Here is a 25,495-nt window from a genome sequence, read left to right as displayed (position 1 = left end):
CGCCGCCTTTTTCTTCAATCAAGAAAATAAAAAATTACAAAAATCCTATTTCTATTAATTAATTACATTCTTGATCAAAAGCCTATACATTCAGTCTAGAAAAATAAACAAAAAATTATTTACAGACCGAATTGAATGAAAAATAAATAAAAAAAGGGTGCGCAGACCATCTGTGCCAAATCTGCACTGTGATCTCCAGGTTCGAACATTCCATTTAATCAAAATAAATAAAGAACAGTTCTAAATAAATTTTGAATTTAACAGAAATTAATTTCAAATCAATCGCTCTTAACAAGAAACAATTTCTTGAAATAAAGAAAATAATCTGCGCAAATCTTGGCAGAACATCTTTTGTCCATCTGCGCAGGTTTAGATATGATTTTCTTTTGGATCAAGATTCGAACCTGTGGCTCTGATACCACTGAAAGAATGGTAGGATCCATCGTATGGACACCAAAAGGTTGCGAAATGGGTGAGCGAATTTAAAAAATTTTCCTACCATCTTCCAATTGGGAATAATATTCCCTAAATTTAGAATATAATATTCAATGATCCTACTTGAACCATAATCAAACCAGATCTGAACCAAAAGACAATGGAGGAATTATACCTGATCTAGAGAAGCAGTATCTCCCAAAGTTGGTGTTCACGCCCAAAGAGGACACCAAGATCCGCTCCTGCTGAAAATGACACAACAATATGTGGAACGAAACCAGCAGAGTGCGTCCTACACATTGAATCCTTCACAAGAATCCTTTGGAAACTCTGAGCACCAAATCTTTGCAGTTCTTTCTGCAAAACTGATATCAAGAACTGATTTCTTGATTTCTTTCCTTCAAAGATCCAATCTTTTTAGAGAATGGCGGCGGCTGGAGGAGAATTCCTGAGATGAAGATAGCGAATATTGCTTCTCTTCTCTCTGGAGAGTTATGAGATCCTATCTCAATTCGCTACAAGTTTTCTTGCACCAAAAAACCCTAGGTTCAAATTCTGTTGATGTTCTCTCTTAGGATTTCTCCTCTTTTCTTCTTGATTAAGAAACCTCCTAGTGAGGAGTCATCCCAATCCAAATCAGTATCTGGATAAGGGATGATCCTAATCCTATCTGCAGATTAGGTTAGCTTACTCCTGATCTTAACAGGATGTTACCATATTCAAATCTGATTTGAATTTGGTCTCCTGGAGTGGATTAGGTTAAAGGCCCAATCCTTTTGCTAACCTTAATCTCAGATTCACCTCTTAAGTGTGTGATCATATCAGTCCAGTTCGAAATGGGCTTTTGGCCCATTAAATAATCAGTGCTCAATTAGTTTCCAATCTACTGCCCAGTTGGGCTTCTTTGTATGGCGTGGGACCCAAGCATTGATCTGCACACCGGCCACATGGGTTCAGCCCAACCTTTATTACAAGGCCTATCCGAATTCACTGAGAAGCCCAATGAACCCCTAAGCCCATCACATGGACCCTATGGGCCCAACACTTACATTAAGTGGTCCCTAGGCCAAACCATCTTATAAAAACCTAGGGACTGTGGGCAGGTGCAAGATTAGCCCATCAGGTATTATCCTAAATGGCCTTAAACTTAACATCTCAGTCCATAATGATCAAACACTGCCTGACAAGAGATGACCTCTCCCTCGGCTGCAAGGAACAGTGCTGCACTCTCTACTCACATGGATTTCGGGAATTAAAATCATTTGCAAACATTTTGAAAGCATACTTAAATATATATCATATATATATAAATTTTGCAAAACAAAATTCCAATGATTGAAGTTAATTGCCGACATTTTGGTTCCCATCAGAGAGGGTGCATTCCCGATCATTACCCTTGTCCGACAAAGGGGCTGATCCTGCCACTATGATCACCCATTCAAATGAATTCTCAGACTGCCCCAACATGACCAGGTTTTGACCCCCGCTAAGAATCTCACTGATTGGCATATCAAAGACAGCCATATCCGACACCTAGTGAAATATCATAATCGAGTCTAGGGGTCAGGTGTAATTTTTCAGTTTTGCCCATCTGTTTCTAAGGTCCAGGGCAATACTGAAAATCTGATCCGGTTCAAGGATTCGAGTAATCTCATACTGCATGTGCCTTGGGTTTTACCCTGGTGGCCGAGACAGGTCATCCCAACACTTGGTGGCACACCAGTATCAGCCTTGACAGGATAAATCTCCCCAGACTTATCCAATGGCTGTGAACATTTAAAACTAACATGAGTCTCAATAAGTGTCCAGTTTTAGGGTCTTACATAAAATTATACCAAACAACATGAATCAAAGATGCACTTTATTTATTTACATTAAATATCAAAAGTACATCAAATCAAATTGAAGCTAAGGGCATACAAAACTGTCTAACAACAACTACCAAGAGTACTGCTACTGCTGTTCAATATCGAGAATGTTTCAAGAACCATGCTGCAAGAATTGGTGGACATGTTGACGATGACTGTGGCAAATTCATGCCGAGTGGTGAGGAAGGGACCCCAGAAGCCCTAAAATGCGCCGCATGCGACTATTACAGGAACTTCCACCGAAAAGAGATGGAGGGGGAGCCCCAATCGGGGGCAAATTGTTATTACTACCATAACAAGAACCACGATGGCAGCAAAAGTAGGATCTCACTTCCCCAACCCCAACTACCTCCTCCACCTCTTCAACAACACCAAAAATTCCAACTGGGGTTACCTACCAGTCTGTCACTATGATCAATTTCCTCCCATAATGATGGCCTTCAAAGGCGGTGATGGAATTGGTGGCGGAGCAACCGAGTCGTCAAGCAAGAACCTCAATGCGTACCAATCCAATGCACTTGGGGGAACAACACAACCTCCACAATCATTGTCTCTATCAAAGAAGAGGTTTTAGACAAAATTATCCCAAGAGTAGAAAGACAGAATGTTGGAGAGGAACAGAAAACAGTCTCTCTGCATCTGCAAGGAACGGAAAAAGGAGAAGGGGAAGGAGAAGAAGAGAGATTTGGGGAGAGAGAGAGATGACTTCAGAAATCCATCGCCACTGATGTTTGTGTATCATGAGGTCGGGGAAGATGAACAATATTTTTCTCCGAATAGTTATTACAAGGGTAATATGAGGATTAAAAAATATTGCAACGACAGATTTCAACAAAAGACTAATGGAAGGGGAGTTTTGTCGCAAAACAAAGTTCGGGAGGGTCCTTGTAATTTACCCTAATAATAATAAAGTATATATTTTATACTTTATTATTATACTCCATGTCATACTTCGCATAAACTCTTATAATTGCCTTCTTTTTGATACTTACCGCGTTTCACATACTTTTTAACTTTATTTTGGCACATAGTTTGAACCTTAACTGGGTTAGAAATTAACCCAATGGCATCATGAATGGGTGACTGGTTGAACGGTCAGACCGGCCGTTGCCTTGCCTATTACATAGTTGGTAGCACGTCATACATCAATCATAGTAGTAAACGCCAGAATTTATGTCATGGCAGTATTGTCAAACAAATAACATCATCATTCAAACTATCTGCTCATACATCCATTAACAACCTAGTGGCCAGTGGGCAAGCACAAAACACCTTAAGTTATCACTGCTTAAGCATAGAGTAATTTAGAGAAGCCAACCAAGTCTGCAACTCTACGAATCAGTATTCTATATGACGTCAAATAAAAGCACATAATAAATGCCAGGAATTGAAACAACCGTCAATTGTCAAATATTGAATAGAACAATTACAGGCATTAAAAATAGGTAATCCAAGTTATATAACATTTCAAGGATTCAATGGTTTTTACTATAATCAATAAACAAAAAAGATAACAAACTTGCAAGGTTCTCATCATCGTTTCACAAAAAACAGGGAGAGTGGCTCAAAATTGAGGTGATCCAAGAGTTCTCAGACATTGTACCGGCCTCTGATTGATTTATCCCTCCTGGAATCATCCTGCAATGGTCAAGGGGGTGAGAGAGTGAGAGGGGGAAAGGAATTGAGCAGGATCAAATGGTTGGAATTATTAGAAGTGGCACTCACATGGAAGGAGTATGTTATCTTATCGGTAACATCAATGATCTCCTTCCACTTCCTTCCAATGCTCATCTGCATAATACAAAGGAACAAACATGCAAGAGTTAAGAGAAAGATAACTGAAGCATTGCCTTCGTGATTGATTTCAATGAATCAAACTAGAGGTCAAAACATGTGACAGTTGGAGAAGTCCTCCACTTTCAATATTTTAATTTCTGCCAAGAACCATAATTAGAGGAAAACTGTAATTTTGAAAAAAAAGTAGTATTTTTTAGATAGACATTTATCATATCTTGTCGATGGTTCATGACCAAAAAGAACATGAGTGAAGATGTTAAAGCTGCATAAGATAAAAAATTTAAACGACTGAATATTATATTTTCTCAACCATTCAAATGACCAAACTACAATAGTAAGAAACAATTTAAACCACTCATAACTTAACAATGGATAAGGCATCCAACAGAACAAAATGGAGAAACAGGATTTATGTAGCAAATGGCAAAACAGGATTCGTGTATCCAACCCCAAATACATAATTGGGATAAGGCTTAGATGATGATGACGATGATGATGATGATGAATTCAATGAATTTTTGTTATTGATAAAAAAAAATGATGATGATGATGATCATAAAGATTCCTCTTAAGAGATAAGAGTTAAGAGGAAATGTATAGGCCCTGTCTGCATTTGGCATTCCTTATTTTAAGAACTTGTCTCTTTTTTGGGGTAAAAAACTTAGTGTTCACAGGGGCATTTTAACCACAAAAAAAAAAGAGAGAGAAAAGTCCCTAAAATAAGGAATGCCGAATGCAGCCTTAGCCCTAGATCAACACCTAGAGCAAGGTTTAAAGTATAATCAATATGTATCACATTGTATCATGCATATCATACTAGCATCGAAGGTCACCAAAATGCAAAAACAATGAAAGTTGGGGGGTTTTGGATGATTCACAGCAGAAGACATCCTCAGCAGTCAGTCTCTCAATTATTAGGTTGAATATATCCATTATCATGCATTCCAATATTTTGAACCATGCCCCTAGTCTCTCTCTCTCTCTCTCTCTCTCACACACACACACACACACACACACACATACATGGAGAAAAGAAAAAGAGAGAACCATTTTCTTATTTTGGTGTCTGGTTGCGCCTAAAAAATTGAGGACCCTCCAAAAAACCTTGCTGGATGTGATCACAATAGTCATCAAACCCATCTCACCCAAAACCAAATGTCATAGCAAACACAGTTTTGAAAAAAAAAATGCATGGACAAAACTAGGTTGAGCCATTGAGGCAATTTCTGATCTAAAGGAGTCAACCTTTGCAGTTGGAGTTATGGCCCCTAATGTGAAGTTCTGTAATGGTTAAGCATTGTAAAAGCCCCCAATAACTTTTTCTACAAATTTACTCTTAACGTTCTCTTCCCATTGTGTTTGCAGCCATTCACTGTGACCTGCCTCCACATTTTTCAGAAATAAAATCTTCCAAATTTCTCTCTTAACTTACACTTTTATCTAACCAAACCAAAGAAAATAGGGAACATTTGAAATATCTCTTTCTTCCCTCACCTAAAGGGGAACCAAATAGAAAATTAATGGAGTCTAAACACAGAAGAAAACTTTCACGTGGCAAGTGAATTTGGAGCCCAAAAGGATTTCCCAGATCCCTCAATTAGCACTATAAAAATCGGTTTTGTCCACCCCCGGTTTAGAAGGGAATCAGCCAAGGAGTTCATCTCCTTCAGAATCCATCTAAAAGAGGAGCCAAGGTCAGAAGAAAACGCCCTAAACTCATTTAACAAATGAGCAACTTTACAAGGGCCCCAATCAAGGGTACTGGCACATCCAACCACATTTACCAGAAAGGGCTTACCAGAAAGGGCAATCAAGAGCTCTAGTTTCAGCTTCAGCTGCATCAGCAGTGCCAACAGGGCTACTAAAAGCCAAAAGAGGATTACATCTAGCATCAGCATTAACTCTCTCCAGGAAGATAACAAAAAAGAAAAAGTTACAGAACAGCCCAAAACATTTGATCCCTTCCCAAAGCATTAGCAAATGCATTTGCTGTTCTCTTGACCCACTGAATCTTGATTTCCAATCCTCTAGTTAGCCACTTAATCTCCCTCCTCTCATTAGCATATTTCCAAAGTTCACTACCTTCTTGTAACCAACTTAAGACCAGCTTTGAGTCCCCTTCAATGGCTAACTTTTGTATATTCAATTCCTTAGATTTCGTTATACCCCCCCCCCCCCGTACTGCATAGACCTCAGCTTTGAGAGTCTCCAAACCCAATGGAACCTGAATACAAAGCGAGCACCTTCCCATCCTCATCTCTTAAAACCCTCATACACCTGATGGACCTAGGTTTCCCTCACTACTTCCATCAAAGTTTAGCTTTATAAGTCCACTTCCTGGTGGTGACCACACAGGACAAACTAAAGAGCGAGCAGGAGCAGAATTTGCCACCTCCATCCAGCTATTCAACAACATATCCGTAGAAATGTCAACAAACAGGTCCAAGGATTTCAGCCAATGTACCACCCTCACTATTACTATTTCAGTAAGGCAATCTTTACTTCTTTCAACTTCAGAGAAAATTCTGATTTCCTTTCCTCCCAAAGAGTCCAGCAAACAACAACCCTCACACATCTCTACATTATCCTTCCCCTTTTGTTTGGCCAACCAAAGAATGAGGGGCTAAACAAGCTTTGAATGTTTAGAGGTGGGGTCCACCTGCAACCAAAAGAGGAATCAGTAGCAAAGGGGCAAGAAACTAATAAGCGGTAGGAGCTTCACCATTAGCCTTGCAAAGAATGCACTGATTTGGAGACAAGCACCAAAAAGGCTTTTTTCTTTGGAGCACGTCACAAGTATTACATCTTTCGAGAAAGGCTTCCCAACAAAAGGCTCCAATCCTTGGAGGAATCGGCTCACCCCAAACATCCTTACTTGGAAAGTTTTGTGCAAATGGACTGGATGAAGGCAGTACGGACTTGAAGAAAGAGGCACAAGAGAAGGTTCCAGAGAGAGTTAGGGTCCACAGTCTCTTATCCCTCTCAAAGGGATCCAACACCACCCGGTCTAAGATCTGAACCAGACTCATAACATTTTCAACCTCTACATCCCTTAAGCCTCTTCTAAGCCCCAAATCCCAATCAAACACAAATTCAGACTGAGAAGGAACTAGAAAACTAGACACAACCTTGCCCTTAAACCAGGAGAGTGAAAACAAGGAAGGGAATTGGTCATTCAAAGGTATCTCACCCACCCAAATGTGCTCCCAAAACTTTACCTATTTCCCAAAACATAGGTCATACCTGATGTGCTGCAAAAAGGAAGGAAGAATGACGTAAAGATTTCCAAGGAGAAGCACCAACAGACCTTGCCGAAGTCCCAATATCCCAGCCATCATCTACCTGACCATCATCACCTTCATAGTCCTAAGGGCAGCCCAGTGCATGAAGCTCCCACCGATGCAGGGTCTGGGGAGGGACAGATGTCCACAGCCTTACCCCTGTACATACAGAGAGGCCGTTTCCAAGACCACCTTCAAATTCCTAAAACTCAAAAAAGAAAAAGAAAAAGAAAAAAAATATTAAGAAAGTTCTATCTTTATAGTTACAAGGGACACAATGTCCAAATTATTGTGTTGCAAAGATGTACATCAGCTGCAAGGGCTTATTATAACAAAGATAGACAGGTAGTTCACTCTGCATCTGATCGTAGTCAAGACGTCAAGTGCTTCATACAGCTACTCTTCTTTTAAAACTGGCTCTTCTACTATTTCAGTCTTCAATGCAGCAGCTATCCTGATGACAAGAAACTTACATATTTTTTTGCAACCTTGTATTTCAAACCATCACCAATCCTCAATACTGTACTACAAAATCACATGTTCATTTGTTCCAATCAGATGGTTTAAGACAACATGCATGAACTAGCACAACTTAATAGAAAAAGTCAGTTTTATCTTAGTCAATATTGAGCCACTCCAAACATGGTTCTACATCATTTAGTGTGATCCTTGAGAATGATCAACTCAGTCTACTCTGATGTCTTTATCCATGTAGTAGATGGAGGAGCATTTACCATATTTCATTTAAACAGAAAAACCTCCATTTGTTTCACTGTAAAAGGGTAAACGTGGTGAAGATGCATTGAGACAGCCAAAGCCTTTCATCTCAAAGTTTTTCCCCTCATAATTTTTCTCTGTTACCAATATAAAGCCCTTTTGCTACTAATTACATATATATCAAAGCTCAAAGTAAGGGGTTAATATTCTATTTGAATCCTTTAACAAATACATGTGATCTACCTGGCTCCATATGGAATTCTTTTATTTGTGAATTTTCTACAAGCTATAAAACTATTTACCTGTTTGGGAGGCTTAGCTTTATATGAAGCTGTTTTGGTTCAGCGTTTTCAAGAAGCTGCTGGAAGAGGCTTCTATGGAGGGCCACATAAGTGGCTGTATGATGACCAAAATTTTCTCTCCCAATTTTTAACTTACATTGCTTATGACTCTGCACCCAGATGAATAATTCCCTAGGGATCCATCCAAGAACCAAGCATGTTTTCTACTATCTTGATGCCATACTATCTGCTAAACTATCAAAAAAATATAAAAAAAGATCCCATACTATCTGCTAATCATAAGCATTAAACAACTTCCTATAACTTTTCTGTAAGGCCACAAGCACACTCAACCACTGGGTAAATAGCTACTCCAATGGTTCACAGTTTCACAACATTTTTACTCATTCTGTATAGTCAAGCTCTAGGGTCACCTCAGGTTCATTTTCTTTGGGTTCAATGCATCCTACCTGCATTATATATTTTTATCTTGCTGGTTGAACAATGGTACTTTTTTGTATCATTATCTATTTTTGTTTACCTGTATTATATATTTATCTAGCTGGAAAGGAACTCAAGAGTTTTTTATCAGAAGAGCAACCTAGTGGAGAGAGTGGTAAATGGCACAGTTGAGATTTTAAGGCAATGCTATCAGCATTTGGTCTTTTTGAGGATACTTGATGACTTGTCAATCATTGTACAGACCCTGATATTTTGATATACTATTAATACTTTTGCCTTACCTTTTTAAAAAGGAGGTACTTTTTTGTATCAGTACAACAAGAAGCTGGTATTGATTCACTGACAGTTTACAGGCACCATAGTTTAGTGAAAAAAGCTGCTGGTCTAAAAATAATAGCAGCGAGTGTATTCATTTTTTCTTTATCAGCGTGAGTGTATTCAAATATTGAAACAATATACCTTGATATGGTCTGCAACAGGAAGAATAGACCAGCAAGAGAGAGGAAAAAACAACCTACATCTACACCATTAAATCAAGATACTACAACTCAAAACATCCAAATCTTGAAACCATTCCCTATGCCCCCAGATCTCTTTATATGACTAATGGTGCTAAATCCCCTTAAGGAGATCAGTACAAGGAATTAAGATACACGAAAAAAAAACATGTTCTTTGGGTTCTAGGATATTCAAGGCATCTGAGAGCCAGTCACCTTTTGAGTGCATTATGCCAACTGCCAACCTCCCCAACCACCCACCCCTTCTTCATGTCTTCATGGAGCCTCTTAAGTTAAGAAGCATAAAGGTCAGGAAATTTATACACATCTCCACTGCCCCCCTCCCCCTCTCCTGGTTCTTTCCCAACTTCATTTGTTGGTTTCATGACTTTTTCAATAAGAACATGGCAACTCTGTAATTTATTGCATTAGCTTCACATGCCACTCAAAGTGCTTTTTCTATAAATAAGATGTATCTACGAACAAGTAAATAAACAAGAATAGATCTCTTATATCAAAGAAGTAATGGAAACAGATTCTCTAGTCACAGCTGATGAGCACAAAACATTATCTACAAAGGGAACTTTGCTTGAGCTTTTTTATCTAGAAGAATTTTCAAACTTCAGCAGGTGATGCACATTTATCCTGATGGCGAAATTAAACCAATTCCATAGATAATCAGATATAGGCACCTCATCATGGACAAGAACATTGAACCCAAGAAAGAAAGTGGAACAAAGCATTGGGTTTATCTAGGTTAAGAAATAATTACAACTGCTAATAAAACCATGAAGTCAAATACCGAAAGAAGGTTGCATTCTGTTAAATCTTAAATTCTAACCTATTTTACATGGTAACAGATTGGGTAAGGTGTCTGACACGGAATTTACACTAGAAGTCTAAAACATTGAAGTGTACAACACAGGTACAGCTTCCATTTTGAAGTGTCCATGCAACATAGGTCCTAAATCTAAAACACATGCCAAACAGCTAGAGAGATGTAGTAATTAATAATGGCATCAACAAAAAGATGTCCATGTATATTAAATTGATATAAACATCAAAATGTCAAAAGTAGTATGAATTTAACCTGAAGAGCTTCATTGGTTGCTGTCTTAGTCCATAATGCAAGTTTGTCCTGCCTCTGGCGCACACTTGCAACAACACCACAGATATCATCACTTTCATCAAATTGCTCCCCAATCAGCGCCATCAACTAATCAATGAAAGCAATAGTCGCAATACATGTCAATCAAGTGATTATTTAACAAAATCACTTCAGTAAATCATAAATAGTAAGAACAACAAAAATAAATAAATACCAAGAAGAGCCCAAACTTCCGATCAAAAACAAGAAAAGCTCAGAACTTTACTGTTTCAAGCCACATGTTATCAAGATTAGCCTTCCTGCTGCTGGTAACACTCCACTTGCCTCCATTGGCACATTCTGGGTCTTCCCATTTGGGCTCAATCCCAGATTTGAACAAGTGGAAATCGGCATTCGCAGGTAATTTGCTAGGCCGAAATATTTGATCATACAAACTGCAGGGAGACTTTATTAGTACCAAAGCGGAAACTTGGCATTGTTCTCATAAAATTGATCTGTAGTAAGGAAAGAATCATGTACTATATACGTAATTGCAGCAAAATCATAAACCCAAAAGTAAAAGAACAATAGGGTGGGGGAGAGGGCAGGGAGAGAACAAAAGAGGAATATAAGCAATATATAATACTGATTACTGAATTAGTAAAGAAAATACAAAAAAAAATAAAAACTTTTTAATTCTAAAGATTATAAACTCCAATACCCATGTCACCAAAAGGACTAAACCAAAAGAATGACAAAAAAAGCATAGAAATCAAGCAGTATAAGATGCGAAAAATTTTAACTTTCTAGACCTAAAAAATAGATAAATTCATAAGAGAAAATCGCGATGTCCCTCGAGCTAAAGTTGGATCTAGTACGCACCACCAGAACTCTTCAACGGTGTCGAAGGTGTAGATTTTGCGAAGAGAGGTCCCCCAAGTGGCACCTTGCTTGGGCTTCGACTGGTTATCAAACCAAAACGTCCATTTCCTCTCCAGCCGATGCTTCTGCTTCGAACCTGCCCCTGTCGGTTCCTGCCCTCCCTCGTTCGCCATCCTTTTTCCTGTTCTTTCTTCCTTCCCCTTTTTCCTTGACGAATAAAGAGAAACAAAAAATTTCCTTTTCGGCTGCCTACTGTCTTGGGGAACAGGGGAACAACTTCTCGAGCCTCCCTGTATTAATCTTCAGACAGAAATACAAAACCCGAGTATTTAATGCATAATATTAGCATGTACAAGACGCACAATGTATCAAAACCCATATGGAAATGTGATGGGGCCATGGGCCTAGATTGTGGCTATGTGATGAGATGCTTTTTTAACCGTTTGATCTGTTCATATTCTGGAGTCATTTCTCAGGGCTGGGAATAATAAATCATGGGCTGGGAATAATAGATCCAGTCCAACCCAGGGCCCATGGTTTTGTCAAGCCCAACTTATGCCTTACCTGGCTACCCAATTGATTAGGTCAAAACTGTCCCATATTGGGTCCAACCCTAGCTAACCCCCTAGTGGTCCTATGGGCTTTGGGGGATTGGGCCTTACGTATAACATATGACTGGGCTGAATGGACAGGGCGGGGCTGCTTCAAGTTTCAGACCTCTTGGTCTCTCACTTGTCACCAGACAGGTAGAGACGCCTTGACTGTTGAGAGAGAGAGAGAGAGAGGTACCAAGGTGGGAAAAGATGTTGTTTCAGGTAGGAGGGCAAGGGACGCGTCCGACGTTCTTCGAAATGGCCGCGGCTCAGCAGCTCCCGGCCAGTCTCAGGGCTGCCCTAACTTACTCTATCGGTGTAATTACTTCTTCTTCAATTCTTGACTTGTAGTTTATCTGTTTGTTGTTGAAAGGGAAGTATGAAAGAATTGGAACTCAGGCAGTGTTGTTCTGCTGCTACTGTTTTTAATTTTCAACTTTTCTTAAATTTATTTGAAAGAAAAAATTGGGTCGACTATTCGTTCATAAGAAGGCGCTCTTGTTAGTTTTGATTGGAGGGAACCTTAATTGTTTGCTGTACAATCAAATTCATAGTCGCGATATAAGTTGTGATTTGTATTCTCAAAAGATCAAAAAACAAAAAGAAAAGGTTCTTGTCTATGAAACCGAGATAAACTTTGGTGGTCCAATGATAAATCTGGTATGTTTACAGTTAACGATTCATCTCTTGACCAGGATGAAAGTTGATTCACTCCCCCCCCACCCCACCCGGGTATGGATATAGAAACAAAGAGCGCCATCAAAGGTTATTTTCTTTCTGTGGATAACTACCAAAGGCAAAGGAGTTCCCATCATTGATGTGCCGAGAAGGAAACCATTCAGCACCTTCTAGTTCATTGCAATTTCTCTTATGGTCTCTGGTCTCATGCCTTGAAGTTGTTCGGTGTGAGCTGGGTAATTCCCCCTGATATTAAGTCCTTGTTTTCCTTATGGCATTTGCAAACTTTTAGTGAAAGGGGTAAGATGTTATGGAACTCGGTGGTCTGCTGGTGCATTTGGAAGGAGAGGAATGGTCGGTTGTTTGAAGACTAGTCATTACCTATTGAGAAGATGTGTGTCAATTTGGAAAAAACTTTGCTGAAATGGGAATCTGTTAGTAGCCTGTTCTGGAGTGTTCGGTTTAGACACTTTCTAGATTACTAGAGCATTATTCTGTGAGATAATGGTTTTGTTGTGTAATTCCTATGAGCTTGAATGAGTTATAAGCTTTTGTATTTGGATGCGGAGGAAACTTCTCCTGTGAGTATGAATGAAATTTTCACCTAATTAATGAAATCTTTTGTGTTGCCAATAAAAAAAAAAAATCACCATTTCTCAACAAAAATCTGGAAGATCATGTTTGCTAGAGATAGACTATATGTAAAGCTGATATGCACATTTCACACTTAAGAAAAATAGAGTATCCCTAGAGACCTTTACTTGTTTGTCTATTTTTTCTTGAAGGCTGACTTCTGTGGTATAAATTGTTTTGGAGTTATATTTTTTCTATTCAACCACTATTTGGAATTCATTATGAAATTAAAAAAGAAAAAACTGGTGAAACAGTCTTCTTAACTATGTAATAGAAAAAAGGAGAAATGTGGTTGTTGGCATGTTGTTGCCACATGATATCCATTTGGACTGTTGAGTTTCATATATAACTAGAAAAGATTAACTGATATTGCTGCTGCTTGAATATATACTTTTGTTTTAGGAGCTTTTTTTCTTTTCCTTTGAGGCCACTAGTTGTTAAACCAATATGTGTGTTCTTTCATTTCAACTATCTATGTTCTCGGGCACTGGCTTGTTTCAGATTTTAGTAATTGGTAACTGCTTCATATCTTTATTGTTTCTTGTATATGTTTGGGTTTAAGGCTAATGCGTGATCATGCAGGTCCTGGCTCTAAGAAGACCATTTCTCCACAAGGTGTTAGACTATGAGGATGAGTTCTTTGCACTGCTAATGATGATCCTTGAAGGTCATAGTTTACGAACTACAGGTATTTCCTCAGTTCTTTGTCAATTTCCTGTCTAATATTTGGATTGTTGCTCCCCCCTTCTCCTAAGATAAACAAAAGTATGCCGATGTCATTGTCTAGTTGACAAGTTTGAACATGAAAAACATTTGTACTGCTAACTGATAGGTGTTTTCTAAGATATGATAAACGTATAGTCCAATCATCTGAAGTTTCTTCATATAAAAATGCACAATTGGAAAAGAATCGGCTCCAATTTATTATATTTTCTGCACTTTTTCTTAGTGTTCATATATTTTATTGTTTGAATTATTTATTCTATAGTTAGTTTATCTTGTTGCCATTATTGATGCCCTATGTACTTTTTTCCTTTAAAATATTGTAACATGCTTGGTAAACCCCATAGTTTTCAAGGTGTCTAAGTGATTCTGTGCAACACTGGGGCGCCTAGGCAATAAAAATTTTATAATATAAAAACAAACTTTTGGATAGTTCTCTAGTTTTATATACTATTCAGCATGTATATTAATAGAAAAAAATAACAATTCTCTTTACTAAGAACATTAAATTTCCTAAAAAATGTGGCAAATCATCACATCTAAAAGATAAAAATCTTTTACATATATTAATTTCATTATTTTCAAAAATAATATACTATAATAAGTATTTAACAAAGCAATTTCATATCAATTAGCAGCTAAAGAAGGTTATTAACTTTATATGATAAATATTCAAGATGGAAAGTAAAATAGAAAAAAACAAGGATGGAGCTTCTGTCTTATTTAATTAGAGAGAGAGAGAATAGAAAGAAAAATAACCTCTTTATAATTCTGTTCTTTCTTTCCTCTTTTTTTTTCTTTCTTTCTTTCTTTCTTTCTTTCTTTTTCTCTCTTCAAAACCCTTTGATCTTTTAAATTTCAATAGTAAAACATTAAACAAAGTATAATTGATATATATATATATATTATAATAAAATCATGTGGATAGCTACAAGAGCAGCTGTTCTTTGGTCGATTTTGGGAAGAAAGAAATAATAGGATCTTTAAGAATACTAAAAGATCCAAGGAGGAATTGTATAACGAATAACTATTAAGGTTATTCATTGGTTGAAAACAAGTGAACTGTTTAAAGACTTTTCACTTTTCAGCTGATGACATTTATAGAAGATGGGATGAGGTGGCAGGTACTACATCCCTAAAGCCTGTGGTACAGGAAATGTGGGCCCCGCCAACTTCCCAAAGCACAAAGTTGAACTTTGATGGAAGCTCTACAAGTAATCCGGGCCCATCGGGTATAAGGGGAGTATTTAGAGATGGGGAAGGAAGAATTATTGCCATGTTTTCGGGGTCAATGGGAGAAGGAGATTTGTTAAGGGAAGTATGCTGGGCTCTTTGGAGTGAAAGAAATAGAAGACTTTATGAAGACAGATCAAAGAACACTGAAACACTAGTTGCTCTGGTTGGGAAGCTAGTAGCAGATTGGGTTTGGGTGCTACCAGAATTTGATCAAATCAGCAGATCTGAAATAGGGAGGAACTTTTGGAATATTCTAGAAATTCAGTGGTTGTAATTTGGATTTTTGTCTGCTCTTATTAACAGTTAGTTTGTTGTGTGAGCAGTGGTGACACCTTGTCACCATTTGGATTGTATTCTTCTTTTTTATTTAATAAATTTTCATTTACTATTAAAAAAAAAAAGAGCAGAGTTACTTCAAGGCATAAGATATGCCAAACACTTGGGGCTACATCAAATGGAGATTGAAGGGGACTCTAAGCTGTTAATGGGATGGACGGTGGATGCAGTCAGGTTGTTTGGAAGCATGGAAATATAGACAGATGATAAGGGACATAATCAATATAACAAGGGAGATTGGTGTGTGCTTTAAGTGGACAAGAAGGTCAGGTAACGGTTAGCTGATACCTTAGCAAAACAAGGGACTATAAGGGAGAACATGTTTTGGGCAGTGCTGTAATGAGTATGTAACTTGGGTCAACTTCAGTTTAGGAGTTGACAGATGTACTTTGTCATAGTTTAAAATTTTTAATGAAGTTAATGCTTCCAATAAAAAAAAACTTTTAACACATACATTAAAAAGATACAGCAATATAGACAATATTATAAAAGGCGCCCGCCTTGTCATTTTTGTCGCCTAGGTGGGCGCCTAGTTGCCTAGAAGGGTGCCTAGCTGCTAAAAGTCAAGGTGTTTGGGTGAGGCTTCCAGACAAGGGCGTCTAGTGGCTTACGCAGGCACCTAGGCGACACCTTGACAACTATGGTAAACCCATATTAATGTAATATAGAAAGGTGCAACAAACAGATTGACAAGGGGCACATGTTGGTAGCTCAACTCTGACTGTGCAAGCATTCTACCTATTTGGTTGAAGGCCATATTTGCTCTGCATAAGTGAATATGTAGAATGTTTTGTTCCTTAGGCAGCTTTTGTTTCTATGTAAAAGTGGTGGAAAACAAAGTTTTTGTTTCTTAAAATGGATGAAAATATAAGTAAATAATTCCAGATTAAAAAAATTTCCACCCCTTTTTAAGTGAAACAAATGGATCCTTGAGGAATCTCTATATCCGGTCTGTTCCCATCTTTGTTTGCAGACATTTTTTTAGTTTAGATGGTCTATCTTTGAGTCCTATTGGCTCTTAGAGAAATTCTGTTCTTACAGTAACCTTGACGGAGGCCATTAGTAAAGTGAAGGTTATGGGGAGGTGTGCACTCTTGCAGCTATTTTCTGGGGAGGAAAGGAACTCAATTTTTTTTTTGTCCAATAGCTTTTGAAGAGAGATAAGCACCACGGTAATAAGGTGGAGCTGGCTAGTCGAAGGTTACTACTAAGTGATAATAAGGTGGATGACTTTGACCAAGGAGAGTCCTTGGTCCTTTAGATTCTTCATTTGGGTGGTTAGACCTTAGCTATCCTCTTGAGTAGCTAGTTGAGGTAGATACAACACTCAGCTAATGCACTAGCTGGCTTCTAGCCAAAGTAGGTAGACTGCTGATTCTTCAGTAGGGGCTTTATGCCCAGGGGAACTTCTGTTCTTGTTTTTTTTTTTAGAAAGAAGGTAAAGTATCGTATTACTCACAAAGCAGCAAAAAGTCAAATCTGCAGAAGTTAATTCTGTACATCTTATATTCTGAGTATGTGCATAGATACAAAAAGAGCCAGAGTCAAAAAAAAAAAAAAAAGAACTATATGGCCTATTTCCTAAAAATTTGTTTTCCTACCCCAAAAACCTTTCAGTAAATTTTCTTCTGTGTTATATTTATTTTTGAAGTCTCTTGGTTCTTTCTGCCCAAATTGTCCAAACCACTGTAGCACACCCTACCCCCCAAACCACCTTGCCTTCTTTTGATAAACCATTCAGCTGCCAACCCCATAACAGTGCAATTAAATTTTCTGGATGGAAAGGCTCTACTTCAAACATCTCCAAAAACTTTGCACATAGCCTCCTTGCAACTCTACAGTGAATAAACAAATGGTCTGAATCTTCTGAAGCTTCTCCACACATTACACACCTACTGGGCAACACTCTCAGCCCTCTCCTTGCCAAAGCATCCACTCTTAAACATTTGTCCAATACTGCCACCCATAATAAATAAGCAGCTTTTGGAGGGGCTACAGTTTTCCACACTTCAGCTTCTGTGTAGCCCTCCATCTCCACATAAGTGAGTTTGTTGTAGAATGATCTGACTGTGAAGCTTCCTACTTTATCCTATTTCCAAATTGGCTTGCCCCTAGTCATAATATCAAGTACAATGGCACAGATTTGCTGCATCAGATCCAAACACGGCCCAACCTCCCAATCATTCAAGTTCCTTCTGAAAACAGGGCACCAAATTGCTTTATCTCCTTCCCATGCCTCAGCTACCAAACATTCTTTATTTTGTGCAATCTCAACATGGGTGAGGAAACTCTCTTTAAGTGGTTGGTCTCCACACCAAGTATCAAACCAAAATTTAATCCTCGTACCATCTCTTTAAGTGGTTGGTTCTATTCTTGTTTTGAGTGGTTCTTGCATGCTGTACCTGCTCAGAGAGAGAGAGAGAGAGAGAGAGAGAGAGCATGACAGATAATTTCAAGTTCTCTAACCTGTAGACAACATAGTGCACTTGCTGGAACTTACAAGGGTCATGGTGGAAAAATCATCATGGTTACTCTGTTTTTATTGTCGTTTTTTTTTTTTAATTCTTTTCGAGTGGAGAATATAGCTTGCTACAGTCTACAAGGCCCCAGGTTGACGTATTTGCTTAGCTTCAATTCTGTTGAGGTGGAGGGACCCTTATTTAGTCACTTTCCAGTTGTGTAATAGTGTGGAAGGTCCATGTTGTTGGAGACACTTCATTAGAGAGGGCACAAATCATTGGCTTCTAGCCAAACCCTAACTTGATGGTTGTTAGTCTTGCCAAGGGAAGGATCCTGATAAGTTAGTTATATACTTATTTTTGGGTTCAATGTTCCAGGGCAGCTTGATTGTAAATTCTTATTCTTTTGCATGTCCTTTAGGAGGCTGTTTAAGCCCACTTCCTTGCTTGAGGGTCATGTGTCCTTGTGATTCTTTTTTCCATACCCCTTTTTGATTTATAATAAATCATTTGTGTATACATTGTTGAAGTTTGACCTGCCCTAGAATTCTGTCTTGTTCGTTGACTGTAAAGTAAAGTAAACATCAAGTAGGAGAAGAAAGAAGAAGAGAGAAAAGAGAGCAAAGAGAGAAAGGCTGGTTCGAATTAGAGAAAGATCATCTCCCTAGATTCGGCCAGACCTGTTATTATATTATTAACTTATTAGAAAAGACTTAAGTGCCCTTCTTTAAGTAAGAAGCACTCGAACTAACATAATAGTACACATCAACATTCTCAACAAGTACAAAGACCGAAATACCCCTTCACTAACACCACTAGCACTCCCCCTCAAGCTAGTGAGTATATATCATATAATCCCAGCTTGTTACATATGTAGTCCACTCTCCCCTGACTCAAACCTTTTGTAAACAAGTCTGCCCACTGGTTTCCCGTACTAACATATGCAGTTTCTATCACCCCATTCAGCACCTTCTCTCTCACAAAATGACAGTCAACTTCGATGTGCTTGGTTCTTTCATGAAACACCGGATTGGAAGAGATATGAATTACTGCCTGATTGTCACAATAGAGCTTCATTGGAGTATTGATGTCATATCCTATCTCCTGTAGAAGGTTCCTCAGCCACACTAATTCACAAGCAGTATGTGCCATGGCCCTATATTCTGCTTCTACACTGCTTCTTGCCACAACTGTTTGCTTCTTACTTTTCCACGTTACCAGGTTACCCCCCAGAAAGGTGCAATAGCCTGTGGTGGATCGTCTATCAGACATAGAACCTGCCCAATCAGCATCGGTGTATCCTTCTACTACCAGTTTTCCACCACTCCTGTACAACAAACCACGACCAGGAGCTCCTTTCAGATACATCACAATCCTTAGCACTGCATTCTAATGTGGGACCAAAGGTTTCTGCATGAACTGACTCACCACACTAACCGCAAATGAAATATCTGGCCGAGTAATGGTTAGATAGTTTAGTTTGCCTACAAGTCGTCGGTATTTGCCAAGGTCTTCAAATACTTCACCTATATCACTGCTCAGCCTCGTATTTGTTTCCATAGGTGTCTCAGCCGGTTTAGTACCCAACAACCCTGTTTCTTCCAATAAATCAAGCACATATTTCCTCTGACACAAATTAATGCCATGCTTAGATCTTTCTACCTCTATGCCCAAAAAGTATTTCAACTTGCCAAGGTCCTTTGTCTGAAAGTGTTCCTGTAGGAATGCCTTCAATCTGTCAATGCCCATTTTATCATTCCCAATCACAACGATATCATCCACATACACCACCAATATTATTTTGCCTGCTGAAGAGTCAAAATTGAAGACAGAGTGATCAACTTGGCACTGTTTCATACCAAACTTCTTGACCACCTCACTAAACCTACCAAACCATGCTCGAGAGGATTGTTTAAGTCCATAAATAGCCTTCTTAAGTTTGCATACCTTACCATCCTCTCTCTGAGCAACAAACCCTAGTGGTTGCTCCATGTAGACCTCCTCGAGCAAATCACCATGCAAAAAGGCATTTTTGATATCTAGTTGATGGAGAGGCCAATCATACATAGCTGCAAGGGAGATGATGACACAAACTGACCCTATCTTAGCAACCGGGGAGAATGTCTCTGTGTAGTCAATGCCATAGGTTTGGGAGTACCCTTTGGCAACCAGCCGCGCCTTCAGGCGCTCAACACGACCATCTGGCAAGTACTTAACACTATACACCCACTTACAACTGACAGCCTGCTTCCCAGGAGGAAGAGCGGTGAGATCCCAAGTGTGATTATGATGCAGAGCAGAGAGCTCTTCTTCCATAGCACGACACCACTCTGGAGAGGTAAGGGCTTCCTGGACATCCTTAGGAACAACCACGAAGGATAGCAAAGAGATGAACTGGCAATGGGAGGCGGAGAGGTGGGTAAGTGAAATAAAATTGGAAATAGAGTGAAAGGTGCAAGTACGCTTACCTTTCCGGAAGGCAATAGGAAGATCTAGGTCGGAGGCTGGTGTTAGAGTTGGAGCTGGATCTGTCGACGGTGATGAAGCTGGAGGAGCTGCAGCCGGTACACGCGGGCGATGTGTATACACATGATGGATGGGTGGACAGTCAACCGACGGTGGCACCGGAGGCAAGGACGTAGGCATGACTGGAATCAGAGGAGGTGGATCAGCCACAGGAAGAGGAAGAGGAGGTGGTGATGAGGAGGAAGCAGCAGCAGCATCGGACCCCACAAAGAACGGAGTAGACTCGAAGAATGTAACATCAGCACATACCAAGGAACAACGAGAACTGGGATGATAACACTTGTACCCTTTCTGAGTTCGGGAATAGCCAAGGAAGATACACTTCAGGGAACGTGCATCTAATTTGTAAGTCCCGGGACCCAGATTATGAACGAAGCAGACACACCCAAATACCCGAGGAGGAAGCGGAAACGGAGACATGTTGGGGAATAAGACACTAAAAGGAGAACGACCATCAAGGATAGACGTGGGCATCCGATTAATTAAGAAACAAGAGGTGAGCATTGCATCGCTCCAAAAGGTTTTGGGAACATTCATGTGGTGCATGAGGGAGCGTGCCATTTCTACAAGATGGCGGTTCTTTCTCTCAGCCACCCCATTTTGTTGCAGAGTGTAAGTACATGAAGTTTGGTGTATAATGCCATGTTGGTCCAAGTATTCTTGAAAAAATGAAGACAAGTATTCACGTCCATTATCAGAACGGAAAATTTTGATGTGAACGCCAAATTGATTGCAAATCTCAGCATAAAATTCTGGAATATGGCAAATAATTCACTTCTTTCTTTCATTAAATAGAGTCACGTCATTTTTGAACAGTCATCAACAAAAATAACAAAATATCGGTATCCATTATCTGACATCACTTTATAAGGACCTCAAACATCTGAATGAATTAAAGAAAAAAGACTCGACACACGGTTATCGACCCTAGAACGAAAGGGAACACGATGGTGTTTCCCAAATTGACACGACTCACAATCTAAAACAGAAAGTTGACTCAATGAAGGGACTAAGGACTGCAACACTTTCAGCGAAGGATGACCAAATCTACAATGCCACTGGAGAGGAGAAATGGATGACTGAAGGGCCGTCGACATTCGTCCATCACCATCAAGATAATACAGTCCACTGGCTTCATGCCCTCCACCAATCTTCATCCCTGTCTTGAGATCCTGAAAAACACACATAGAAGGGTAAAATGTGATGGAGCACTTAAGGGACTTGGTCAACTTACTAACAGACATAAGATTAAATGGAAGCTTAGGTACATATAAAACGGAGGATAGGGATACAGGGTCTAGGTCAACATTACCAACACCACAGATAGATGATGTGGAGCCATTAGCAAGGGTAACAGATTGTGATGTTGAGCAATGAGTGAGAGATGAAAACACACCTGGAATTCCCGTCATGTGATCGGAGGCTCCAAAGTCAATAATCCAGGGGTTGGGTGTGGATGCCAAACAAGCCATACTTGAGTGTGCAAAGGAAGTTGTGTTCTACTGCGACTTGGATTGAACAAACCTCTCATATTCATCCCGAGGAACACTCACCATCTCCTTGCCTGGACCATCTGAGGGAGTAGAAGGCATCGGGTCAGCTGACTGGTTCTCCTGTCTAGAGCTGAAACTGGTGTCACTAGTCATGGCATGGTTGGCCCACGTCGAGGGAGGACCATATAAGTCATAGCAGTAGTTAATGGTATGTCCATCCAATCCACAATGAGTACACTTCCGTGGACCCGAGCCCCGTCCTCTACCACGAACTCCCTCTGAATCTCTGCCTCCAGTATGACCACCACCACGGATATGTGTAGATCCACCACCACCACTTCTGCCAGGTTGGGCTCCTCGAGCCCTACTTCTGCCACCTTGACCTCTCGACACTACAAATGCTGATTTATCGGAGACATTAGAATCCATAGATCCAATGGAAGCCCTCCGAAGACGAGCAAACACCTCCTCTAAAGATGGAAGAGCAGATTCCCCTAGTATCGAGCTCGTACTGGTTCATACTCAGACTTCAGCCCCACCAGAAACCATGTCACATCAAGCTGCTCTTGTTGTTGTTGTTGAACTTTGACATCAGAAGTGAGAGGATGATAGACATTTAACTCATTACGGATACTCCTCACACTGGCATAGTACTCCTCAAGGCTCTGACTTCCCTGTTGCAGATTGAAGTATTCCTGATACAGTTGATATACCCTAGTGGTATTGTCCTGGCCTGAATACAGTTTCTTAGCATGATCCCACACCTCTTTGGTTGTGTCAAGAAACATAAAGTTCACACTGATTTTGGGTTCCATACTGTTCCACAACCATGTAATGATCTGTGCATCTTCTTGTTCCCAGTCTTCATACTCCTGAGAATTAGCGGGGGGTTTCTCCTCTCTTATATGCTTCACTTTCTTCTTTGCCTTCAGAAAAACCTCTACAGACTTGGCCCAAGGGACATAATTCTCTCCATTCAGTTTAATGGAGGTCATTTGGACATTCAGGTAGTCAGTAGAGATCATGACACTGGGTTTACTATCACTGTTATCTACCATCGCCGAACTCCCTTATCACTGAATTCTGAGCACTGAATTATGAGCACTACACACTGCACACTACACACAGACACTTCACCGAAATCTGCACACTGATTTCAACAGTAATAAATGCTGAGAACTGCAACACCACTACTCACCGAAATCTGCACACTGATTTCAGCAGTATTAAATGCTAAAAACTGCAACACCACGACCCCTACTCACCGAAGTCTACACACTGATTTCAGCGATATCAAATGCTGAAAACCACACTTGTAACACCACAAACCCTAATCCACAGCTACAGGAAGTTTCACCATTAAGTAGACACTATTGCCCTTTGAATCACACACAAACCAGAATAAACCCTAGCATAAACCCTAGCATACTGCAATCGAAAACCCATCATGCGAACTGTACTACACCTCTCATGTATTCCATAACAGAAAATATGCATAAAAAAAACTTTACCTCATCGCCTGAAGGCCAACCACACGAAGGGCTGAGACACCATTGCACCACACGTACCAGCCCTAACTAGGGCTTAGAAACCACAGCAACCAATCACCAACGACACAATCGGAGGCATAGGAACCTCTTAGGGAAGAGGGCGATCACTCCTTTTCAGCCCTTTTCCCAGTCTCCAACTCACAGCTGAGAAACCCAAGAGAAACCCTAATTCGAATGCGCAGAAGACAGAATTCTAGCAAGTCTGATTTGTTGAACCTTGCTCTGATACCATGTTGAAGTTTGACCTGCCCTAGAATTCTGTTTTGTTCGTTGACTGTAAAGTAAAGTAAACAGCAAGTAGGAGAGGAAAGAAGAAGAGAGAAAAGAGAGCAAATAGAGAAAGGCTGGTTCGAATTAGAGAAAGATCATTTCCCTAGATTCGGCCAGACCTGTTATTATATTATTAACTTATTAGAAAAGACTTAAGTGCCCTTCTTTAAGTAAGAAGCACTCGAACTAACATAACAGTACACATCAACATTCTCAACAAGTACAAAGACCGAAATACCCCTTCACTAACACCACTAACATAAATAATAAAACTGTCATGTTTTTTTTCTTTGATTGCTAAATTATAAATCACATGTTGTGTATATCATTTATTTTAATTCCAAAATGGTTGAATGGATGTCTACCAGCTTGATGGATCCAAAGTGGTTGATGTCTACTAGAGAAGCTCTTAACATTAGATATATCTCTAGTAGGTTTTTCTTAGTTAGCTTAAGATAACTATACATTAGGCATAGTTAATGTGGAGGTAAATTAAGCAAAGTATAAAAAATGAATAAAATATTGATCTTTTCAATCTTTGTAGTATGACATGAATTTCATTTTCACTTGATGTTAGGGCAGGCCTTCGATCTAATAATGTTTTTGTAACACTAGGCATGAGCCTCTATAGCTGCACCTTGAGTTCTTTCCCACAGGCCTAGCTTTGAGGCAAGACTCAAGATGAAAGCTGCACATGTCTTTTATAAGTTGGAAGAAGTTTCACTTTTTTTTATTAATAAGTTCTCCATATTCTATTTGTTATCAGATGCCTCCTTTTCAGAAGCTCTCTATGGATTACGAAGGAGGGCAGTAAAGATTGCAGTAAACAAAGACTATACTCAAATGGACTCTGGTGATAGACTCCGCCACTCTGGATTAGAAAAGCACCAAAAAGTTCTCTCAGTTGCATTTCTGGTACCTTGTGCTTTTATCAACTTAATTTTTGGCCCTTATTGAAAGGGAATCTAAATTCATTTTCATTTATTTGTGGTGTGACATACTCTTGAATCCTTGGACAAACCATATTTTTGTTCTTATAATCCTTGGAAGTTCATGCATTTCCTTTCGTTTCCATTTTCTTTTATGGATAATGCATTACAGATAGGTTAATGCTGTTGCAACTCTTGTCCGGCATCTTCCTAGTCATTTGTTCAAATATTTCAGTTTAATTAACACAACAAGAAGGAAAGAAGAAAAGTGTGGGTAACAGTAGCTGACCCAAAATTATTGACTGAATTAAAGAATGTGATGTACAATAGGGTTAACCCTTAAATTAAGCTGACTACTGCTACCAAAACTTGGGGTGCCTTGGCACGTGTATACATGTAAAACATATTGTCATAACTCTTATTAAAATGCTGACTGTTATTGATAAAGAAAAAAAAAAGGAAAGGAAAAAGTGTGGGTTGGTGGTTCTGGTTATTTGGAAGAGTTTGCTACTGATTAATCAATTGGAAGATTAATTGTGCTAACTGCTAAGCCAATTGTTTAGTGGAGTCTAAATAACCCCAGAGTCTTCTGTGTCACATTTTACTTGGCCCAAGAGGAGATCCATGAGATACATTAGTTACATTTATATATGAAAAATCAAGATCTGGTGATATAACGCAGGTCTTCCAAAAGTAGAACAAGTGTTAGAAGTGCGTTCAATTGATTCAATATCAATGAACCTAGAAAAGAGGGTTGAAGAC

The 25,495-nt window shown here is 39.3% G+C and overlaps 2 protein-coding genes across 2 annotated transcripts in view; one reads left to right on the top strand and one right to left on the bottom strand.

Moving 5' to 3' along the window:
• Positions 1-3,690: 3,690 nt before the first annotated feature.
• On the bottom strand, positions 3,691-11,645 carry LOC148878706 (eukaryotic translation initiation factor-like). Its single transcript, XM_088958997.1, has 5 exons — positions 11,308-11,645; positions 10,712-10,880; positions 10,429-10,554; positions 4,029-4,094; positions 3,691-3,941 (listed from the first exon to the last, which is right to left on the bottom strand). The coding sequence occupies exons 1-5, from the start codon at positions 11,478-11,480 to the stop codon at positions 3,894-3,896; spliced, it is 582 nt and encodes a 193-aa protein (XP_088815123.1). The 5' UTR covers positions 11,481-11,645; the 3' UTR covers positions 3,691-3,893.
• Positions 11,646-11,900: 255 nt separating this feature from the next.
• PEX12 (peroxin-12) overlaps positions 11,901-25,495 on the top strand; it is a 70,810-nt gene continuing 57,215 nt past the window's right edge. The window contains exons 1-3 of the mRNA XM_088958975.1: positions 11,901-12,218; positions 13,794-13,899; positions 24,571-24,719. Of these exons, the coding sequence (XP_088815101.1) occupies positions 12,111-12,218; positions 13,794-13,899; positions 24,571-24,719 (363 nt within the window). The 5' untranslated portion in view covers positions 11,901-12,110. The remainder of the gene's footprint in view (positions 12,219-13,793; positions 13,900-24,570; positions 24,720-25,495) is intronic.

Source organism: Nelumbo lutea, chromosome 1 (genome assembly GCF_056320005.1).
Source record: "Nelumbo lutea isolate HS-2025 chromosome 1, American lotus-T2T, whole genome shotgun sequence".
Classification (NCBI taxonomy): Eukaryota; Viridiplantae; Streptophyta; class Magnoliopsida; order Proteales; family Nelumbonaceae; genus Nelumbo; species Nelumbo lutea.
This window is presented reverse-complemented; position numbering and strand designations above follow the sequence as displayed.

Coding starts and splice junctions, on each gene's coding strand:
- LOC148878706 (XM_088958997.1), bottom strand. CDS start 11,480: ATGGCGAACGAGGGAGGGCAGGAACCGACAGGGGCAGGTTCGAAGCAG. Junction 10,881..11,307: donor ACCGTTGAAGAGTTCTGGTG/GTGCGTACTAGA, acceptor GTCTCCCTGCAG/TTTGTATGATCAAATATTTC. Junction 10,555..10,711: donor ATAACATGTGGCTTGAAACA/GTAAAGTTCTGA, acceptor TTCATTGATTAG/TTGATGGCGCTGATTGGGGA.